The sequence below is a fragment of the Colobus angolensis genome, unplaced genomic scaffold, assembly GCF_000951035.1.
Source record: "Colobus angolensis palliatus isolate OR3802 unplaced genomic scaffold, Cang.pa_1.0 Scaffold207, whole genome shotgun sequence".
NCBI lineage: Eukaryota > Metazoa > Chordata > Mammalia > Primates > Cercopithecidae > Colobus > Colobus angolensis.
Genome location: NW_012115233.1, coordinates 5,601,355 through 5,625,421, shown reverse-complemented (window position 1 = coordinate 5,625,421; position 24,067 = coordinate 5,601,355). Strand labels below are relative to the sequence as shown.

General features: G+C 40.6%; 1 protein-coding gene across 3 annotated transcripts in view; it reads right to left on the bottom strand.

Annotated features, from left to right (window-relative positions):
- Positions 1-24,067, bottom strand: part of CDH13 (cadherin 13) — a 1,192,767-nt gene that overhangs the window by 172,441 nt on the left and 996,259 nt on the right. For all 3 annotated transcript variants that reach the window (XM_011942172.1, XM_011942173.1, XM_011942174.1), the window contains one exon: positions 21,014-21,154. In XM_011942172.1, coding sequence (XP_011797562.1) covers positions 21,014-21,154 — 141 coding nt within the window. The remainder of the gene's footprint in view (positions 1-21,013; positions 21,155-24,067) is intronic.

Genomic DNA, 24,067 nt, shown 5'->3' with positions numbered 1-24,067 from the left:
GAAGGAAAAGAGATATTTTGACCATTCCTGTGTGAGGCTGGTACGAGTGGACAATCCAGTTTGTGTGGGTTTGTTCAGACTTTCTTTTCAGTCACAGGGCCCAGTGCCCAGGATGTGAGAGGCCAGTGCATGGTTATTATAGACCAGACTGCTAACTGGTTCTGGCTCTGATATATGGATTTACAGCCCTGAATGGAACCATGCATCCAGGGGCGATTAGCAAAGGCATCTGTTCCTATTTGCAGAGCTGCTGGGAAAAAATGCTGTTTGTTAGATTTGATTTAATGCAATGGACATTCTTTGTGCTCCCTCTGTTGCAAACGGCTCTGAGGCTGAAGGGGGCAACGATGATGAGTGAAGCTCTGTCTGCCCTCAAGGAGCCCCAGAAGAGGGGCTGCCCAGAAGAGGCAGAAACTGATCGCAATAAAGCCGACCGTGCGTGCTGGGAAAGATGCTGACATCCAGGGGGAAACAAAGTGCTGAAAGGGTATGTGAAAGGAGAGAGCCAGTTAATTATGACTGGGGAGTGATCTGGGGGAACTTGAGGGAAATGCATGGCTTCTTGGAGTCTGTCATTAGGGGACAGAGGCCCTGGGTGTGTGCCACCTCTCCTACCCATCCCTGGCTTATGCTCTCCAAGCCAGCACCGGCCCCACCTCTCAGCCCCTCAACCAGGCTCTTGTGTGCCTTGGGGCATTTGCACACAATGTTTGCTCTTCCTGGATTGTGCTAACCTTGTACCACCCCTTATTACTCTACCTAGCAGAGCTAAGTCTTAAAGGACAAGATGTTACTTCATGAGCTGACCTTCCCAGACTTCGGGTCTGTTTCCCTCAGGTCGTGTTCCCAAAGCACTCTGAATTTATTTGAGGGATTCACTCTTCTTGTACTACTTTTATACCTGTCCTCCCTGCTAAGCCTCATGAAAGCAAGAAGTTGCTGCCTTATTTAAATCTCCAGCCTTCAGCCTGCAGCCTGTGTTTGGTGGGCGTGTGGTGACTGCGTGAACCAAAAAGCTGAGGCCGCTGCAACCCTGCTAACTGGGAACAAGCATATCAAATTCACAGAGACGGTGAACTTCAAGAAGCACATTATCTCATTAATGATTATGAAACTGCAGTAACGACTATCGTGTATTTAAAAAGATTTAAACATTTTTATGTAGTGAGAGCAGGCTAATGTAAAAATGACCCTCGTTAATGAACTAAAGTTATTCTTGCTTTGTAGGTCTTTGCCCAAATTCTCCAGTGAGTAAAACCTGGATTTCAATTACGATATCTAATTATTGGAATATCAATTATAAGCTATTGATGGTGACGCACAAAGATTTTAAAGTAGATACGCACATGAATATATTGAAGTGTGGGAAAGTTAATACTGCTGCAAGAATGGTACTGTGTTCAACACAGGTTTTTTGACTTCCTTGTCGCAGTCTCCTGATGAAGGCTGGTCTTTTGCGGGCCTGAGTTCTTTCATTTCTGAATGCCATGGGGCCGGAAGAGTGTGTGGAAGCTCCGGGGAGTGCAGTGCTGTGTTTGAGAGCTGCCTCTGCAACCAGGTGCTCTGGCTCACACACCTCACATCTCTGCCCCATCACGCTGAAGTCGCAGGTATCATTCTAAAACCTGTCTGTGCCTCAGTTTCCTCATCTATCAAATGGACACAATAAAAGTACCTACGTCATAGGGCTGTTGTGAGCATTAAATGAGTTACGATTCCCAAAGCCTCTTGAACAGTGCCTTATAGAGATAAGCACTTGATAATAATTAGCTTTAAAAAAGTTATTTATATGGATGAATTATTTTTTATCTATTCTTTGCTTATAAGAAATGATTAGTATATTTTCCCATTGGACCTATCAAAATAAAGATACAAGGTTGCTAATCAACTTCATTGGCTATTAAAAGAAGCCCCCCAACCCTTTTATAATTAGAAGAAATTAGCGAGAGACACAGGGTAACTTAAACTTATCCTAACAAACCCAGGAGAGAAATCTTTTGTGTGCTGTAGTTATATTCAGGGCTCGCACAAAACACTGTCCTGATTTGAACAGAATGGCAGGTGAGATGGCTGGGTGTGGGGGCTCACACCTGTAATCCCGGCACTTTGGGAGGCCAAGGAGGGTGGATCAGTTGAGGTGAGGAGCTCCAGACCAGCCTGGCCATCATGGTGAAACTCCATCTCTACTAGAAATACAAAAATTAACTGGGCATGGTGGCACATGTCTGTAATCCCAGCTACTCAGGAGGCTGAGGCAGGAGAATTGCTTGAACCTAAGAGGTGGAGGTTGCAGTGAGTTGAGAACATGACACTGCACTGCACTCCAGCCTGGGTGACAGAATGAAACTCTATCTAAAAAAAAAAAAAAAAAAAAGAAAGAAAGAAAGACAGTTGAGGTGAGAGTAAGAAGACCAGCAGTAAGTTGAAGTTTGCAAGTTCAAATAGAGTGGAAAACGGAGGTAATAAACCTGGGCTGCTTCAGCAAACCCTTGGTGCACAAGTGTAACAAGAAAAACAGGAGAGGTATTCCCTGAGGAACAGCCCTGGCAAGGAATCCTACAGAGCTGACCTCAAGGGCCAGACCACTGGAGAGTAATATAGCGGCTGCCACTGAATCAGGCAGAAATGTCTGAGCAGTAGGCTCTACCGGCACTGGACTGGTAAACTGCTAACCCTTTCACAGAACAGAAGCAGCTTAGCAGAGGGTTGAGAGCTGGGGTCTCGAGTCTGGGTAAGTTCTTCAGCTGTCAGAGCTTTCACCTCCATACCCACGAAAGGGGGTATTACAATCATGGCACCCGTCTCAGTGCTGGCAGGAGGAGGGCTTCAGGGTGTGCATATAAAGGTCTCTGACTCTGCTATGTACAAAGCAGGTGCTTTCAGATATTCACAATGGCTGGGGGATGTTTACTTAATAGCGCAGGGCCCCAAAAGAGCAAGTCTGGGGCATGTTGGACAGACAGAAGTGATGGAACGACCAGCCTTGCTTTTCACAGGAACTCACGATTGACAATTGCTGTTATTGATGGGATACTTGCAACATGAAGGAGAGATGTCTCTCTGAGTTTGCAAGGGAAAAGCAGATGCAGAGGTCGGACTCTCACCATGTAGCTCCCAGTGACCTCAGGGAAGGAACTGGTGCCACTTAGCCTCAGCTTCCTCATCTATGTGGAGTACAACCAGCCCCTCTTTGCTGGACTGTGCAAGTATTGGGTGAGAGAGAGCATGTGGCATGTGGAAGGGCTTCCTAAGCTTGAAACTTACTAATAAATGTCTACTCATGTTGGCTCCTTGTGGTTGGCATTATTCCCACTTGGGTGAAGGACATAGGTGGTGGGTCTCATGCTATTGGCATCTCCAGCAATCTCCTGGCCATTGACTCGCCCTTATGGACCAACAGTATTCCTGAGCAGCATGGGGGCTCTGAGTCTTGGAATGTTCCTCCGTATATCTTTTTTTCTTTTTCTTTTTTTTTTTTGAGATGGAGTCTCGCTCTGTCCACAGGCTGGAGTGCAGGGGCATAATCTCGGCTCACTGCAACCTCTGCCTCCTGGGTTCAAACAATACTCCTGCCTCAGGCTCCCAAGTAGCTGGGACTACAGGCACGTGCCACCACGCCCAGCTAATTTTTGTATTTTCAGTACAGAAGGGGTTTCACCATGTTTGCCAGGCTGGTCTCCATCTCTTGACCTTGTGATCTGCCCACCTCAGCCTCCCAAAGTGCTGGGATTACAGGCGTGAGCCACTGCGCCCGGCCCCCTCCCTCCCTCTTTTCCCCAGAGTCTTCCCTGTGCACTTGGAATAAATCCAGCCTCCTCGCCTTGTGGGTGAGATCTGGCCCCTGCCACCCTCTCCAGCCTCACATCCCGCTGGCTCTTTCATGCCGCTCTGGTCACCCTGGGCAGCCTTCAATTCCTCTTGTCAGATACACCCTTCCCAGGCTGGGGTCTTCTTACAGATGCTTCCATCTGCATCCTCCACTTCTGTGTCCCTGCTAGACTTTGAATTGTGTCTCCCCATAAGGATACATTGAAGTCTGAACCCTCAGGACCTCAGACTGTAACCTGATTTGGAAAGAGGACCTTGACAGAGGGAATCAAGTTACAGTGAGGCTGCTATGGTAGGCCGTAGTCAAATATGACTGGTGTCCTTCTACAAAGAGGAAATGTGGACACAGGCACAGGTACACGGAGAAGCCAGGTGTACATGAAGGCAGGGATCGGGGGATGCTTGTGCTCGTGCACAAGCCCAGGAGCACCAAGGTTGCCGGCGGCCACCAGAAGCTGGGGGAGAGGCAAGGAATCAGTTCTCTCTCCCAGCCTCTGAAGGAACCAACCCTGCCAGCACCTTGCTCTTGGACTTCTGCCTCCAGAACTGTGAAGTAATAAATATCTGTTGCTGAAGTCACATGGCTGGTAACACCTTGTTATGGCAGCCCAGGAAATGAATACAGTCACCTCCTCTGGGAAGCCCTCCCTGAGCTCCATGCCAAGTGCCCTCGCAGTCCCCCTCTGTTATGACTTCACCCTGTTCCATCTCATCATGAGGGGCCATCCGGGATCGATGTGCCCAGGATGGCTGTCTCCAGCCTTGCTTTGTGAGGTCAGGGACCCTGTTTGCTTCACTCACTGCCCTGCACTCCAGCTTAACACAGAGCCTGGGAAAGAAGAGGCATGGTGCACACACATGTCTGATGGGCAAGCAGGTGAATGAATGAATGAATGAATGTGCCTTGGAAAGCGAGACTATAATGTTATCACGTGTGATCCACAAATGCAGGCACGTACAGGCAAAGCAGGCTGAAGGTGAAGCTTCTCATAAAATCCTGTCTTTCAGATCTGAGTTGGTCAACAGCAAAAACAAAGTGCCATCAACACTGGAAAAACTGATACTCAGTCTATAACTGAAATAGATTGTAGTTTGGAAGGAAATGAATATATTAATCCTGAATTATTTTGTTTAATCTCACAAGAATGAGCTCAGAACACTGGAGCTGTGGAATGTTTTCTTTCTTTCATTTTTTTTTTTTTTTTTAACTCACAGGATAAGTTGAGCCTGTCTAACGATTCCTTTATGTATTATTTATTAACATTGAGTTTTCTTGTTTTTTTTTCCTTTTTACTTGACCGATAGGGAAGTAGATTCAGGGCTCTCTGCAGTTTATGTAGATTAGTTTATTCACTTCTGAGATGGAATTTAACTCCAACTGTCTTGGCTCTTGGCAGACCACAGTGAAATGATAAATCTCGGGGCCGATCCTGTGACTTGTTATGTGAGTGCAGGGCTGGGGCCTGGGTTTCTCACCGGCAGCAGCATTTTGTGCCACAGTGAGGTTGGTCTGGGATCTGTTTTCTACCTTGAGCAGCACCCCTCATCTATAAAGCTGTGTATTGGATGAGATTCCTTCTAAGTGCTTTTCTTTCTTTTTTTTTTTTTCTTTTTTTTGAGTCTCGCTCTGTCCTCAAGGCTAAAGCTCAGTGGCACAATCTTGGCTCACTGCAACCTCCAACCCCTGGGTTCAAGCAATTCTCCTGCCTCAGCCCCCCAAACAGCTGGGACTACAGGCACATGCCACAATGCCTGCCTAATTTTTTGTATTTTAGTAGAGACGGGGTTTCACCATGTTGCCCAGGCTGGCCTTGAACTCCTGAGCTTAGGCGATCAGCCCACTTCGGCCTCCCAAAATGCTGGTATTACAGGCATGAGCCACCACACCTGGCTGCAAATGCTTTTCAACAACACGACTCAAAGACTTTGATTGTCTCTGTTGTCAAGCACTGATCATTTATTCATTAATTCATCAGTTATTTGGTCATGTACTACACGGCAGGCTGGGTGCTGGGCCACAGCACATGACAAAAGAGATAGTTTATTTTCTTGGGGAGCTTACATTCTAATTTAGTGAGAGTGGCAATAAGCAATTAAATATTTATATAGCACACCAGAAGGTGAATATTGCATATTTGATATTTTATGTAATATATTATTAGAAAAGAATACGTACATATTAGGATATGTGCATATTAGACTAGATATTATATATTAGAACAGAATATGTGCATATTAGAATAGATATGTGCATATTAGGATATATGCATATTAGAATATATATTATATATTAGAATAGAAAATGTACTTATTGGGATATGTGCATATTAGAATAGATTTATATATTAGACTAGAATATGTGCATATTAGCGTACGTGCATATTAGACTAGAATAGCATACATAACAGAATATTACCTATACACAGCATATCATGGTATACAGGTAACACTGTATATAATACTATAGTTAATAGTACATTAGAAGCTGAAACACAGGTCTGTAATAAGTATTTGCTGCATGAATAATCAGCTCACCTCTAATTAAACACTTGATGTTGCCCCTGTGCTTGGCCCTAGCGGCAGTGATGAAAAGGATATGGGCTTAAACAGCAAAGCATTTGAAGGGGATTAGGGAGAGGGGTTGTGAGTCCACGACTGAAAGGCAATGAGGTAACTCTAGGCTAGAAGAGGGGCTAACATGTTTTGGGACAAGGAAGAGGAAGCAGCAAAGTACCTGAGGGATTATAAGTTGAGTGGTGAAGGATAAATTGGAGTTTTTCAGGCACAAAACAAGGAAAAGGCATTCCAGGAAGAAGGGAACAGAGTGTGCAGTGGCACGAAGACATGCCAAAGCTTGGCACGTTGGGGTAAACAGAGCTACCATGTAGCCTAAGACGAAGGCAGGCTGTGGCCGGGTGGACAGTGTTTGAAACCGTCTATGCATCAGACCCAAGACCTTACTTCTAAAATTGTTCAGTACAAAATGGCTTCCAGGTGCAGTGCGGGCTTGGACGTTTCATCTTCCAACAGGCTCCATTTATGCTGCTCTTGGCTTTCTATTTCTGAACTCCTGTGTTCTCATTCTGCAAACTGCATAATGGAGGTGTAGTCATGTCATATTCTTAGAGTTAAAAAAGTAGATGTTTTGTGACTTTGTAGTTGTTGCTCTTAGTATGAGGATATTATCTTTGAATAGAAGCAGATGGATGAAGTCTTCAGAGGCCACGGTGCTATGGAGTGGCTCGGTGGTAAGACTCTGCCAGCTGTGGTGAAAAATTGCTTTGATTGTCACTGAGTTGCCACTGACTCTTGAGCATAACCAGAGGGTGAGCAAAGGCACTGAATTTGCATAGAGGTTCACACAGGGATGATGGAGATCAACACATCATGAATATAATTATGAAAGAGTGATTAATGCAATAAATCATCTGGCTGCCTTGTCTACCTTTAGGAGTGACTTGAAGAAATAGCCACAGGGTAGATTATTTTTTTTCACTTAAAAAATCCAGATGTTTTGATATTCCACACAGAGTTTATAATCAGCATGGGCATTTCCAACATTGCAGGATAGCTCATCCTTGTATGTATGAACAATTAAATCCAGGAATGCACATACCACCCTTTTCCTTAGTTGGAAATATACTGCTTGGATGATGGCTTCTATTTATAGATCGTTGCTTATATGTGTACAAATGTTTCCCTTCACTCTCTTTTATTCAAAAACATTCAGCTGCATACCTGCTGTTTCCAGAGCCTCTGATATTTGAACACTGGAAGATTTAGTTGATGATTTCATGTCTTCCTATGATCTTGGTGCAGGAAAAGAAAGTGATGAACTCACCCCTTTCAAGTGAAGATAAATGTGAAATGAAGGTGTTGGTGGTTTTGCAGCAAACCCCTCTTCGATTATGCGATGGGAAGTTGGGAATGCAATTTGCAACAGACGATCTCTTAGAGTCCTTGGACAAAGTGTTGGTCAGGACAAGAAAGAACAGGAAATGATGTAATCAGGAGTGATGGCACTGTTTACAGAGTTGGAAATTGCTGGTACCCGTGCACTGAAATCACACTGTTCTCTTCTCTCCAAAAATTCCATTTCTTTACATATTGATATTCCCCACCATTCTGTACAAAATATGAGATAGAGATCCCAGTAGCATATATTTAGGTTTATTTAAAACCTCAGCCACATTGAAAACTGTCAGATATGTGATTTTAGAGTATCAGGAAAAAACCCTCAAATACATCACTATAATAGCTATAAAAGGCTTTATAGGAAGAGGGAGTCTAGACTATTTGGAAAAACATTTAATCATCTTCAAAGATTTATCTGGTAGTTAAAATGTCTTGGACTCCACCCTGCAGAAAAGTCACCTGAGTCAGATAATTGAAATGTGTTCGATCTTCTAAGAAATATGTGGTTGACTTTCTGGATTAATCTCTTTGGAGCAAGCAGAATGTGTAATCACGTGGTCAGTGTTTAGACACAGGTGCATCTGAAGTTAAAGAGCTCTTTTCCTAAAGGAAGTAAACGCTTATCCAAGTAGGAGGCTTTTGTTTGAAGCACTCGAATATATTGCGTGGAACCCTGGAGGACTGAATAAATATATTCACTTCAATTAGGCTTCCGGCAAACGGTGGAAGCACAAAGGGGTGTCTTCTAACTTCATATCTGGAGTCTCCAAATTATCAAAAACAGATGAAAAGATCCCAAAGACTTAAGGGAACTGTAGATATTCATGTCAAATTAAATGAAGAATCAGAAAGCCAAGTTCAGCTCTCTTGGATTTAGAGGCCCTTCTTGCTTATTGATATCAAGTAGGAGACACTTCAAACATTTTAAACTTCTACTGAAATAAGTTGATTTTGAAGCACATGGGATGAGATGGGGTGGGTACTGTTAAACCATTTAATTATATTTCTCTGCATTTAAAATAAAAATATTATGCTTTCTGCCACAGGAATTATATCTACAACGTGTCTACTGCTATTGTCCTGATACTCCAGATTAAAAAGCTAATCCAGATTTTTTATGATGACTGGGGCAAGCTTCTTCTAGACCAACCCTCAAATCTAGAATAACCAGGATATGGATTTAATATAAAACTCCCCGCTTATTTGAATGTGCTGAAGAGCTGGCAAGGCAGCCAATACTTGAGAGTCCAGGATCCTGGAGAGAAGGAAAATTCCCTGAAGCAAGACCAATATTCCACAGAACTTTTACCTTGAAGGCATTTCCTAGATTGTGAGGGCAGAGGAACAGGAGGCTACGCATCTGAGCAGAAGGTGCTGTCTAAGAGGCCAGAGGGCCAAGGAGAGCTTTCAGCAGAGACAAGGGACTGAGAAGTGAAATGCAAGGTGGCCAAAGTGGAGGAGCCCTGGAAGCATAATGGACTTTCAGTTAGGACCCCAGGAAAGCTGCACCCGAGGAGAAGAGGACACTGGGAAGTAGACCCACCCTTGAAAAAGCCTGAGTCCCATCACGAACCAACTCCATGTCAGACTGACTTAAAGTCATCCTGTCCTACTCTTGTCTGTTTTCAGAAAGCAAAAGGGGATCCTCTCTGGGGGAACCATCAGCTACAGTCTCAACTAATCTCTAAACATTTTCATATAAGTTGCCCAAAATTAAATGGAAAAATTCCTAGGTATGCCAGGGGACTCTAACAAAGGACCAAAAACCAAGAGAAAAGGACTGATAATAGAAATAGACTCAGAAGCATCTATTAATGGATGCTGGAGTTAGCAGACATTGAGTTGTAAATAATTTGACTAAAAAATTCATGAAAATAGGTAAAACAAAGAATTTCAGCAGATAATTTTATTCTAAAAAAGGAATGGAAAATACATAATTTAAAATATAATGAGTATATGTATTTATTTATTTATTTTTAATTAATTAATTTTTTTTTTTGAGGTGGAATCTCGCTCTGTCATCCAGGCTGGAGTGCAGTGGCGTGATCTCAGCTCAATGCAACCTCTGCCTCCCAAGTTCAAGTGATTCTCATTGCCTCAGCCTCCCAGGTAGCTGGGACTACTGGTGGGCACCAGCATGCCTGGCTATTTTTTGTATTTATTTGGTAGAGATGGGGTTTCACTATGTTCACCAGGCTGGTCTTGAACTCCTGACCTTAAATGATCTGCCCGCCAGTCTCCCAAAGTGCTAGGATTACAGGTGTGAACCACCGTGCCTGGCCAGAGTGTAATTAAATCAATAAATGGGCACATTAGATTAAACAGAGCAGAAGAGAGGATAGGTGAACTTAAAAATATGTCAACAGAAACACAGAAAGTCTATATATATTTATGTGGAGGATGTATGTTTGTATACGTACGTGTGCATATATACACAAACACATATATACACAAACACACATATATACACATACACAAACACATTCATGTGTAAGAGTCCCAGTGAAGAAAAAATTAGTCAGAAGAAATATTCGAAGAGTTGGGTTTATGAATTGAGATACTTAAGGAACAAGTACAATTAATACAAATTAAACCACAATTCAGCATGTCACTGTTAAACTGCTGAAAAGTAAAGACAAAGAATGTTTTTCAAAGCAGCCAGAGAAAAGAGACATGTTTTTTTCAATGGAGTTAAAAGCAACATTGACAGTTGACCTTTTGACAAACATGATAGATGTCAGAAGACAATGAAATGTTACCTTTGAAGCGCTCTAAGAAAATAGCTGGCAACCAAGATTTTACCTCCAGTGAAAATATGCTTCAAAAATTCTGGCAAAAAAGACATTTTTAGACAAACAATATATGAGATAACTTATTACCAGCAGACTTGCAGTATTTTTAAAATAAAAGGAATTTTTTAATCAGAGGGAAAATTGCTCCATGTGGAAGCACAGAAATAGGGAGAAATAAATAATAATACAAATGGTAAATAAGTAGAAAAACATAAACTGATGCAGACTTAAAACATGACAACAATATCTCAAAAGGTAGGAGGATGATAAAAGGAGTTCATATTTTCTAAAGTCCTTGTATTACCCAGCAAGTGCTAAAAATTCTACTTGATGTTAGATTCTATAAGTTGAGAATATATATTGTAATTTCTCAGAAGTCACTACAAGAATATGAAAATAAAGTATAACTAATAAGTTATTAGAGCTGAATATGAAATTATAAAAAATATCAAAGTAAATTAGAAAAAGGTAAGACATAAGAGAAAAAAATTTGGCAAAAAGGAAGAAATAGAAAACAAATACTTAGACTGGCAGATTTAAACATGAATATGTTGTACTTGCATTAAATGTAAATGGGCAAAATAATTCAAGTAAGGGTAGCATTATCAGAATTGATTTAAAAAAATCAAAGCCCATACATACACCACCTAGAAGAGACACAGTCTAAATATAAGATTACAGAAAATCAGAAAGAAAAAAGTGACACAAAGAAATATACCATGATGACACTGACTGAAAGGTAAGATAATTATTCTAATACAAGGTGAGGTAAATGTTAAAGCAGAAAGCATTTGCAAAGATAGAGAGGTATGTTTCATAATGATAAACAGTCAATACATTAGGAAGATATAACAATTTTAAATTTGTATGCACCTAATAAGACGGCCTCAAATTAATTTTTTAAAAATTTAATAGGACTAACAGGATAGTTATATCTATAATTATAGATATATCTACTCTTTCAGTAACTGATACAATAAGTAGATTAATAAAACATATATAGAAGGTTTGAATGACAAAATTATAAACCTTAACCTAATTGATGTATATAGAACACTAGACTAAACAGCTACATAATTAACATTATTTTAAAGTGTTCATGGGCCATCTATCAAAATTGATTACATATGGAGTTGTAAAGCAAGCCTTAACAAATGTCAAAGGACTGTAATCATATACAGGATGCTTTCTAACCACTGTAGAATGAAGCTAGAAATTAATGGCAAAGAATAAAAAAACTCCCAAATATGTCACATTCAGCAATATAGTTATAGAAAACCACAAGTCACAAAAGCGACCCAGGAAAATTCAAAACTATTTTTGACCTGAATGATAATGAAAATACATTATAGCACATATTGTGGAATGTAACTATAGTCATGCTTAAGGGAAAATTTATATAGTCTTAAATCCACACACTAGAAAAAAAGACTGAAAATCAATGATTTAAGTATCATTTTTAGGGGCTTGAAAAATAAATAGCAAAAGATACCCAAAGAGATAGAAGGAAAGAAAGAAACACTCAATACAGAAAAATCCACAAAACGAAAAATAGTTTCTTTGAAAAGATGAATAAAATTGATAGAATGACTCCATGGCAAGACCAACCAAGAAAAACAGAGAAAAAGGATGAAATGGACAAATTCCTGGAAAAACACAAGCTAGGAAATTGAAATATAAATTGTTTCATATCTGTCAACGAAATTAAACCTTTGGGGTAGGCAAAAATGGGGCACAGATGACATTAACCATCAATCAATATTGGAATTCATTAAAATTGGGACTCCACCTTCATTAAGAGAGTGAAGAGGCAAGCCAGAGTGTAAAAAAAATTGCAACATGTATATAACTCAAAGACTGACATTGAGAATAAAGATAAACACGTCGATAAGAGAAAGACTAATAACCCAACTTAAAAAATGGCTGAAAGACTTGAACAGGTATTACCCAAAAGTAGACTCCCAACAGCCAGTGGATGGATGAAAGATGGCCAACGTCATTAGTCACCAGAGAAACACAAATTAAAGCCTCAGTGAAACGTCACTACATACACATTGGAAAGGCTACAAATAATAACAAACCAAAAAACCAATACAACCAAATGTTGGGGAAAATATATAGCAGTCAAGATTCTCATGGAGTGTTCCATTGTAAACTGGAGTAACTACTCTGGTGGAATTAACTGAAGCTGAATTAGCAATTTCACCTGTAGATATACCCCAAACAGAAACACATACATGCATTCAAATATGCACCAAAAGACACATTCAAGAATGCTTATGCGACTATTACCCAAATTATCCCCAAGCTGGAAGTAACCCAAATGTCTACACATACTAGGATGGAAGAGCAAACTGAAACATATTTGTATGGTAATGAACATGGATAGATTATGGCTATGTGCAACAATATAGATAAATCTCACAAAAGTTAGTCACAAGAGTCCACCCTGTAATTATTTATATAAAGATAAAAATAGGAAAAAATTAGTTGATAGTGAAAGAAGTCAGGAGAGGAGCTGTGTTACTGAGTAGGTGGTGGGACTAGCAGGAACTCTAGGAAGCTTTTGAGTTGCTGATCATATTCTGTGTCTTGATTTGGGTTTTGTGTTTAATCTGTTGAGAATTAAATCACTCGGGATTTGTGTACTTTTTTTTATATGAAAGTTACATAATAAAAAGAAGTTGATAAATCTTGAATAAGCCATATTAACTGCAATTTAGGAAGGCATTTTGAAATGTTTCAATAAAACAACTGAGGAATTACAGATTACTAATTTGAAGTGATATTATGGGTATTTTTTTATTCTAGCTATTTAGGATGAGAAAATGCAGATAAAGACTTAATGACTTGTACATGAATGTTCACAGCAGCGTTATTCACAATGGGCAAAAACTGAAACTGCCTAAATGTCCCTCAATGGATGAATGGATAAAATGTGGTATAACCATGGAATGGAGTATTACTCAGCCACACAAAGAAATGAAGTACTGAGACACACTAAAACGTGGGCAGACCATGAAGACATAACACTAAGTGAAATAAGCCAGTAAGGAAGGACCACGTATTGCATGATTCCACTCATACGAAATGTCCAGAATAAACTAATGCATAGAGGCTGTCAGTAGATCAGTGGTTGCCTGGGTGGGGGAATGGGCAATGGGGAGTAACTGCTCACGGATTCGGGTTTCTTTTTGGGATGATGAAAATGTTCTAAAATTAGACAGTAATGATAATTCTACAACTCTGTGAATATCATGAGAACCAATGAATTGTACATTTTAAAAGTGTGAACTTTATGGTATGTGAGTTATATCTCAATAAAGCTGTTATTAAAAACTTGAATGGACTATAAGCAAAAGTGATAAAGTTAAACAATGAAATAAATAGGTATCCTGACATCATTCTGCCTTAAATAATTTATTAACAGGAAAAGGTAAATTTCTAACACAAGAAATAAAATAGCTTCTTGATTGTTTCATAAAGCCACTAATGAAGAAGCATGAATCATAATGAATACATTGGAAAAAGATTTAAATTCTTGCTGATTTGACCTGCCATGCTTGCATCATAAAGATAACATAAAACTCATAATATGCCCCACACAAGGGTGTGGATGACAACTTAGCTAATATGTGTCATTGATTTAAAGATTAGTTTTTACACAAGAACACTGGAAATTGCATAGCTCCAGGATGCCCAATCTTTTGGCTTCCCTGGACCATACTGGAAGAAGAACTGTCTTGGGTCACATGTAAAATACACTAATATGATAGCTGATGAACTAAAAAACATCTCACAATGTCTTAAGAAAGTTTACGAATTTGTGTTGGGCCACATTCAAAGCCATCCTCAGCTGCATGCCTCCAGCTCACAGGCCGTGAGGTGAACAAGCTTGGCATAGCTCGTATATATGATAGAAACGTCCTTAAATTTGATGATAATTTTCAAAATGTGCACAAGTTTTCCAATAATAAAATGTGTTGTGAAAGCAAAAACAAAAAAAAGTTTCTAAACTCTTGATGACACAGAAAATTTCTATCAACCCTGCTAGAAGAAAGCCTACACCTTTAGTTCTTATATTTCTACAGACAATGATCTTACATAATTGTTATATGAACAAGTGACCATAGAGTTTGCAGTGAGACATGGAAGAGAAAAACTACTACAGGTTGTATTAGGCAGTTAATTAAGTCAATATGTTAATTAAAAATGCTAATACTGGCTGGGCACAGTGGTTCATGCCTTTAATCCCAGCACTTTGGGAAGCTTAGATGGGCGGATTGCTTGGGCCCAGTAGTTCAAGACCAGCCCAAGCAACATGGCCGAACCTCTCCTCTACAACAACACCAAAAAAAAAAAAAAAACCAAAAAACCAAAAAAACAAAAAACAAAAATTAGCTGGACATGGTGGTATATGCCTGAAGTCCCAGCTACTCAGGAGGCTGAGGCAGGAGGATTGATTGAGCCCAGGAGGTCGAGGCTGCAGTGAGACATGACTGTGATTGTGCTACCGCACTCCAGCCTGGGTGACAGGATGAGAACCTGTCTCAAAAAAAGAAAAAATGCTAATATCCCACAGGAAAAGAAGATACTTGAGGCACCATGTATTCTTTAAGACTCCACACTGACTTTTAGAAATTGGAGCCTGGACTCCAGCATTCATTTGATAACCTGATGTGAATTTCTGCCTGTGGCTCAGTTGCAGCTTGACAGCTCCTAACTCCTACCATTTACGTTTGTCCCTTTATGAAAACTGGAGCATTCTCCCATCTCTCATTTTCCACCTGGAGGACAGGATCTTACAAGTTTTATGTCATTTTTATTATAGGTATGATCATGTTATAGCTCAAACACCAAAACATTTACCTTAGAAATAACTCATTGAATTGCCAAAAAGTCGTAAATTATTAAATCTAAATGACCAATTGTCATTTTAAGGTACAACTGGAAAATGAAATTTGAAATTCTCTGTTTTTTTAAAATCTTATAATCACTTGCAAACACATTCTTTAAAAATTAATAGGGAGTTTATTAATCCCCATGATCTGAGATTTATGTGAAAATATGAGTTATTCAATCAATATTGGTTGGGCATTAACCATGTTTTAGCCACAAATCAGAAATCTTTTTTTTTTTTTTAAATAACTTTAGAGACAAGAACGAAAAAGCCACAAATGGGGCTGCTGAAGGTTTCGTCTGTAGTTTAAAGTCTGCGTTTGAAGAGTTTAACTAGACTTCCGCAGATCATTTCAAAACACCTTATGTAAGAAGTTCAAAACTAACACTTAGTTGAAGTCAAATGTACAAGCTATTAAGAAAACTTAGAGAAAACCCTCCACAGAGAAAAACTAGTTTTTCCAACCTAAATTTGCATGAAAGTCAATGACTGAAAATTGATTTCATGTATCAGCGGCAATTTTAAGTACAATCTTGGTTCATCATACGCAGTGACGCTGTTCTGAAGTTAAAATTATCTTCAGGAAGCGTTCGGCAGATGCTCTGTTATTGAGTGCCTGCCGGGATATAACAGAGAATAGGAGAGATGTGGCCGTTGCTTCTCAGCAAGTGTATAGCCATTGTAAATGAACACAAGAGGACTAAATAAACAAACTTACTTTCTTTTTTCTTTTTTTTTTTGTTTTTGAGACTGAGTCTTGCTTTGTCACCAGGCTGGAGTGCACTGGCGTGATCTCAGCTCACTGCAACCTCCAACTCTCTGGTTTAAGCAATTCTGCCTACACCTCCCAAGTAGCTGGGATTACAGGCATGTGCCACCACGCTCAGCTAATCTTTTCATATTTTTAGTAGAGATGGGGTTTCACTATGTTGGTCAGGTTGGTCTCGAACTCCTAACCTCAGGTGATCTGCCTGCCTCGGCCCGCCTTGGCCTCCCAAAGTGCTGGGATTACAGAGCCACCATGTCTGGCCGAGCTTACTTTGGAATAAGAATTTACTTTTAAAAGTAACCTTTAAAGTATCACCTTCCTTAAACAAACACTATAAATGCAGCATGCCAAGTGAAGACAGTTGTAGTTATTTCTCAGCCTCCCTTACAGGTAAGGGAGGCTAAGGAGAAGCAAGCAGAAGTTACTTGGTCTTCTGGGGGAGTTTTCAAGTGACATTCACTCAGGTGGCAGGTCCTCCTTTGTTCTTCCCATTCCCTGCTTCTTACTTCCTGTTACTGGCTATTACACCTGGTGCTGCAGTGACCCTATTGTGCCACAAGGCAGCCATGAGGGAGGCAGAGCTGAAGGCTAATGGGAACCTGGGAAATTGATATCATGACATCACCAAACTGGCCTGGGTCTGTCTACCTGTAAACTTTTTTTTTGAAACAGGGTCTCATTCTGTCACCCAGGCTGGAGCGCAGTTGTGTGATCATGACTCACTGCTGCCTTGACCTCCCAGGCTCAAACGATCCTCCTACTGTAACCTCTCAGGTAGCTGGGTCTATAGACACATGCCACCATGCCTGGATTTTTTTTTTTTTTTTTTTTTGTAGCGACAGAGTTTCACCATATTTCCCAGGCTGGTCTTGAACTTCTAGGCTCAAGCAGTCCTCCCACTTCCGCCTCCTGAAGTGTTGGGATTACAGACATGAGCAACCATGCCCAACCTTCCCTTCCAAACTTTTAAGTGAGAGAAACTATACCTCTATCTTGTTCAATAGTGTTATTTCCAGGCTCTATTATTTGTGATCAATCGTAACTCCTCTTTTATATAGATTTCAAAAATAGATAAAAAGATGTATCTCTCTGGAGAGGGAAAATCATGTAAGGTAGAATTAAAAAACCCTATATGTTTCCCAAAACCATGTATTCTTATGAACTTAGAAATGTCCTAAGATATGAAAAAATTTACATAGGACAACATCTTCTTGAGAGCTTTCTGGACATCCTCAACTCCAAATGATCACCATTTCTATTTTGGAATGACTAAATCTTGATTTTCATCTCTAAAATTTGTTTCAACTTTAAGATTGTAAGCCCCATGTTTCCTCTCTGTTTCTAGGGCATCCTGTTTTTCTACCTCTTCTATATCCTAGAGGCCGCTGCATCTGAGCCGGTCCTCATTAGGAGCTCTCCTCTCCGCAGCAGGTTTCTCTTGGTCTCTCTTGCTTTTGTCCCCAGCCCTGATCTTATAATGATGCATTTCACAGATTCTGCCACCTCTCCTGCAGAACTGCTTCTCCCCTTGAACTCTAGGGTCCTAACCATGTATTTTGAAGTACTTGAGCAGAATCATAGATCACTTTAAAGGAAAATAGTAGCCTTTCATCCTGGAGGGGAGGTAGCCCTTTGGATAAGAATGTCATTTGGCCTCTGACATTTTGGAAACATCGTTGTCATCATCATATCTTTCTCATCACAGCCTTTCTCTCCATCGTGGCCTTCCTTCCACCATCCTCATCAGCAGTGTCATCACCGCTGTCCTCATCTCTGTACTTTAGAGAATACTGGGCGACAGGCACTATCTAGGTGCTTTTAGTCATTAGCTCATTCACAATGACCTAATGAGGTAGGCTCTGCGATCAGCCCATTAACAGGTGAAGAGACGGGGATGTAGAGCAGTTAACATGCTCACACCACATGGCGGTCAGTGGGATGTGAACCCAGTCTGGCTCCGGCACCCCCTCCTTACTTACCAATCACACATTACCTACAGCAGTGTTGCTATCCAAAGTGTAGGAATCCCTTTCAACAGCAAAGAACATCAGCCTTTCAGGAACATGATAGAAAGTTTAACCACGAATTTAATTTATCAAACATTGGGCAAAGACTCCTTCGGGACATTTAATATCCAAATGAGAGTCTAGTGTACTTGTTATCACTTCTTTTCATCTGATTACTTATCTCTCTTTATGAATTTAGGTATCAGCTCTGCCATGTGGGAATCTCAAGCTCACTGTCTAATGTCCACTCGAAGAAAATTTTTGTGCTTCTGCCAGTATTCACAGGCGGATACATTTTCCTTATGCTACTCAGTGTCTCTTTTTTTCAAAATTTATTTTTTAAGATTGACAGATAACATTGTATGCTTTTAGTATTTACAATATGATATTTTGAAATTAATATGATATTGTGGAATGGTGGCTAACCTTTAAAGTCCATGTTAAATTATTCCTTGGATTCAGTGACATTACAAACAACAGTCTCTCATTCACAGTGTTTAGTCCATAACTGGGCACACATTTCTTTTCTTCCTAAGTCACAGGAGCCAAATTCAGAGTGGCACTGAAGTAACTAATTAATCTCACACAGTTAGTAACACAGATTCATCTTCATATTTCGGGTTGGGGTTATCCTATTTTTGTTCTCATTGTTATGTTTATATTGAATATTACAATGTGCTTTGTGTTTTTATTTTGAAATAGGTTGAAAAGAAATTCTAAAGATAAACAAAAATCCCCCAATGAACAGTCCATGAAACACCAGCTCAATAAGCCACATGAGGTGGCCTAGAAAAAAAAGTCCCCAGGCCAAAGAAGAATGAGAAACCCTATAGACCATGCCTAACCCTGTTAGAGAAACACAAAGCATTTTAAAATTAATCAGAAGTCCTGCAGTTAAATAAATCATTTAAAAGTAATCAATTCAGTGTTTCCTACATCTATTTGATCCTGAAGTATATTTTTTTCATTCCTATCCCCACGCTGGTGGTATAATTTGTGGGACTAATTTCTTGGAAGTGAATTAGAATTGTTAGGAACTAATTAGAACTGGTGTTCTTGAAATACCAGTTTGGAACCATGGCAAGAGTGAGCAGTCTCTATTAGCAGCGAGAGGAACCCTGTCATGGGAAGTCAGAGAATGGAGCAGATCAAGTTCTGTGGACTTTGCTGCTGTGAGGTTGGAATCCTGAGTGCCCCAGACACCAGAGGGAGAAAGGGGGACATCTACCTCCTGAGTGAGCCATGCAGGGCTGCTGAGGTGAAGAGTCTGATGTGGCTTGGTTCTGTGTCCCCACGCAAATCTCATGTTGAATTGTAATTCCCAGTGTTGTTGTTGGGGCTTGGTGGGAGGTGACTGGATCATGGGGTTGGTTTCTAATGGTTTAGCACCATCCTCTTCATGCTGTCTCACGATGAAATTCTCATGGATCTGGTTGTTAAAAGTGTGTGGCACCTTCCCCTTTGCTCTCTCTCTCCTACTCCTCCATGTGAAGATGCGCTGGCTTCCTCTTTTGCCTTCTGCCATGACTGAATGTTTCCTGAGGCCTCCCCAGCCATGCTCCCTGTACCGCCTGCAGAATCATGAGCTAAATAAACCTGTTTTCTTTCTAAATTACCCAGTCTCAGGTAGTTCTTCACGGCAGTGTGAGAATGAACTAATACAGAGGCCACTGGGGAACTTGGAGGTTGAGAGGATCCACCTGTCTCAAGCCACCCCAGGTAGCCTTGAGATTCCTCCAGAGAGGGTTGGGGCAACTGCAGGTCCCTATATAGGTTTTTTTTTTTCTCCAAACACCATGGAGGTTGGAAGCATTGATGGCAGATGAGGAAAGCACAGCACCACAGTTAAGAGTACAGTTTTGAATCACAGGAACTTGGTTCACTTCCTGTTTCTGCCACTTTTTCTGTCCATGACCTTGGAGCTTGTTCTCTAGATTCTCCGAGCATCACAGTAAGCTCATTTGTAAAATGGCAAAGCCAGGCTCACACAGTCAAATGAAGCAACAGATCTCAGGTGGAGACACCATGGTGCATACAGGAAAGACTCTGCAAAAGTCAGGGGCCATCGTACCTATTCCATATTCTTCACTTGGTCAGTAAGAAGGGCATCAAATCCATGCCCTGGCCCTGGCCCCTAAAAAAGCCATGATCTTACCACATTTCCATCAAATGCATACTGCAAACAGCTTCCTGGTTTGGGCACGAGTTTAGCAACTGAATGTGATCTTGTGTACTGTGCCCTTCCCCGAACATCGCTCCCTTGGAATAAATGGAAACAACAACCATGATCCATAATCATAAAAGCACGGGGACTGAGAATAAGTAACGGCTCTCCTAGACGAGCTAACTTGGTTGTTATTTATAAGCTCCTGGGCCACATTGTTATTGACTAGGAAATCTGCTTTACCTCCTTGCTGCTGCTCCGTCTGGCCTCTCAATCTGTACTTGCTGGAAAAAAATAGTTATTGTTATGCTAAAATCACAATGGGACTCTCATAACTCACCGCTAAATAACACCAATAAAACTATGAAAATGGCACTTGGGCTTTAAAAGTTATTTTCTTATGGACTTTAACAAGATTCAGTGCTTTTGTTCTCACCGTGCTCTGGTATTTTAGCCTCACACACATACACAAAATAAAAATGCGAGAAAGAATTCCAGCAAAACACCATCGTCTCTCCCACAAAGGAGTATTTTGATTTTGAAACGGGAGCCAGCGGGAGCTGTGGTACGTGAATTAACATCAATCAGTAATCATAGCTGTGACCACAATGGTGGTTGGTGTTTGGCACAGAGGTTTACCTCTTTCTTGGTGAATTTTGGTGAGTGATCATTTTTGTCATCGATCATGATCGTGGCTGTGGCCGTGCCTGTTAATCCAACATCCAGTCCAGCCATATCTTGAGCCTCGATGATCAGTTCATACTTGGGATTTTCCAGAGTCTACAAAGCACAAGCACAAAGAAAGAATATGACATTTAGATTTGGGTTACTGTTTTGGAAAGGTGGCAAGCATGTTCTTGGAGCTGTCACTCCCCCTCCTCCATCTAGGGTAGGCATCTTTAAGCAGTGATAACATTTTTACCTATTGTGTAAAAATGTGCCTTTGGAATCTCTCCAAAGACTGTCAGTATTCAAAGGTTGGAGTTTGCCATGGGGACAGAATATATTATATTTACGATTCTTTTTTAGGGAGACATTTGATATATCACAGAACGTTCCATTTCCTGGGTTTGGGTATACATTGTCCTTTTTTTGAGACAGAGTCTTGCTCTACAGTGCAATGGTGTGATCTGGGCTCACTGCCACCTCTACCACCCAGGTTCAAGCGATTCTCCTGCCTCAGCCTCCTGAGTAGCTGGGATTACAGGCACCCGCCACCATGCCCAGCTAATTTTTATATTTTTAGTAGGGATGGGGTATCACCATGTTGGTCAGGCTGGTCTCGAACTCCTGACCTCGTGATCCGCCCGCCTCAGCCTCTCAGAGTGCTGGGATTACAGGTGTGAGCCATCAAGGATGGCCCCTACGTTGTCCTTTAATGTTCACATCCATATCTGTTATTTCAGAGACCTCAGGAAGCTGATCAGAAATGAGGCTACCTTTGATGATGAGCTTAGGACAAAGATGGCAGCTTTAGGAACTTGCATTTACTGAAAATCTGATGAGGCAAGCATTGCATTACCACACTTTACAGAAATCCTTGTTAATGTTTTCAATGAGCAGCTCAACTTGCAATGATCGTTCCCATTTTAGAGATGGGGAAAAATCCCCCCTGAGGTTTAAAGTCACTTGTATCACACTTCTTTCAGGTCTTTTTTGTTGCACAGGCTGTTAAATTTGGAAGATGCATTTAATCCAATAATGATCTGATACATTTACCACAAGCAATATCGCACTATTCTCTCTCTTTACATATGTGTTTTTCATCTAAATATTTGACAAAGATTTGGCTATCAGGTTTATATAGTCAAAACAACTAACCAAATAGCTCTGATCCTAAGATGAAGAAGAGTGCAGTCATTGGTAAATAACAGCCTCTACAGTTAAATTGTCTCTAGTAGTAGGTTTCTGCTTGAATCGGTCCACAAGCATACCATTTGTCTGGTAAGGCAGCACCCCACATTTCCTTTGGGGACCTATCCTTTACTTATTCTCTGCTCAGGTGGTTTGGGTTGGGATTACCTTTCCCTACCTCCTACCCATTGAACTTTCGGAATGAGTCCTAATGCGGAGAAGCCAGTCAGTGCATCTTATTCCAGTGATATAATGGTAAGTCCATGCCCTGTGTTTGACAGTTAGGCGAAGGAAGTTCTGTTTCCCTGTGGTGTGGACCTGGAAGCATTTAGCAGGGGGAGCTAGAGGAGTCATCTTATGACCACAGGAGGAGTAAGGCAGGAGAAGCCCCTGCATCTGAGAACAAAGGCAATATCCTAAGAGAATTAATTATACTTGAATCTCAGAAAAGAAATGATTCTTAGTGGTTGTACTGGAGCCACTTCATCACGCCACTCCTGAAGCCAGCCCCGCCTGTGAACTTTTCAGCTAATGAAGGCAATAATTTTCCTTATTTGCTTAACCCATATTGGATAGATTTCTTAACCACTCACACAGAGAGTCCAAGTTGAACTACCTTCAGTAACAAAAATAATAGGTGTTTACAACTCACATAAATAGTCCTACCAGTATGACGGCTTCAAAAACAGCTGGTTATACCCACCAATAATTAAGAAATACCACAGGAAGCAAAGAACAAAAAGGCAATGGAGGATGTCTAATTTTCTTCTGAAGTCCTAAGTTTATATGGTAAATTTCAATAGCTCAATGCTAGCTCTCTCATAAACTTTAAAGTATTTTGAAGTGCAGTCAGCTGTCTGCTCATGGGGCCACCTTTCACCAGCTGTTCCTTTAACTTGTGAGTGGCTTCTGAGCTACTACTTCAAGGAGTACTGGTTCTGTTGGATGGTTTGTTAAGGCCCTCCACTTCAATTCACGGTGATGAGTGGGAAGTTAGTGTGCTCCTGTGATAGCTCTATGCCTCATGTTTTGGTTTCAATTCCAGCTCCACCAGGATCAAAGGTCACAGAGTTCTCTGATTACTGAGTGCAAGTGGAACTGACATGGTACCCAGTTCCAGTTCTGGCTGGGTCAGCCGGCACTGCTCCGTGAAGGTGCTTGAGATGCCGTCTGCCCTGGTTCTGCCTGGTTCAAGAATTCTGGTAATTTTGCTCCTGGCTGGTTTCGTTGGCACCTCTCAGTATAGATGCTTGAAATCCCATCTATTCTCAAGCTGAAGCTGGAAAACTTGAGCCTAATGGAAGTGGCTTGCTGCTTGTCATCACTGACAAGCTGGATTGGATGTACTATTGGCCATAAATTCTGCAGCTGGACCATAGGAAACTAGTACATTGGTCACCTTTAAAATCTTTCCTGAGTGTCTCTGAACAGGTTAACCACTAGCCTGAACAGCTCAGGTCTAATTTCTTGTATAACACTTTTACTTTTGTCATAAAATATTGTAGTTATTTTTGAAGGCACACAATTACTGACATAAAAATTACGTGGATTCTCCTCCAATATTGAAGAGATTGTGGTAAATATCATATTATTTTTCCCATATAATATCATTTACCAACATAATTCCTAGATGTTAATTTAACAACATCTATATTGTTAACAATTATTAACAATTGTTGTTATATTGATTATATTGTTAACAACAATATAATCATATGTATATTTTATAATTTACTTGTCTTCTATTATTAGGCCTCTTGGTTATTTGCAGTTTTCAAAATGTTGACAATTTTAAATAACATTGCAATTAACATCTTTATTCACGAAGGCTTATATATA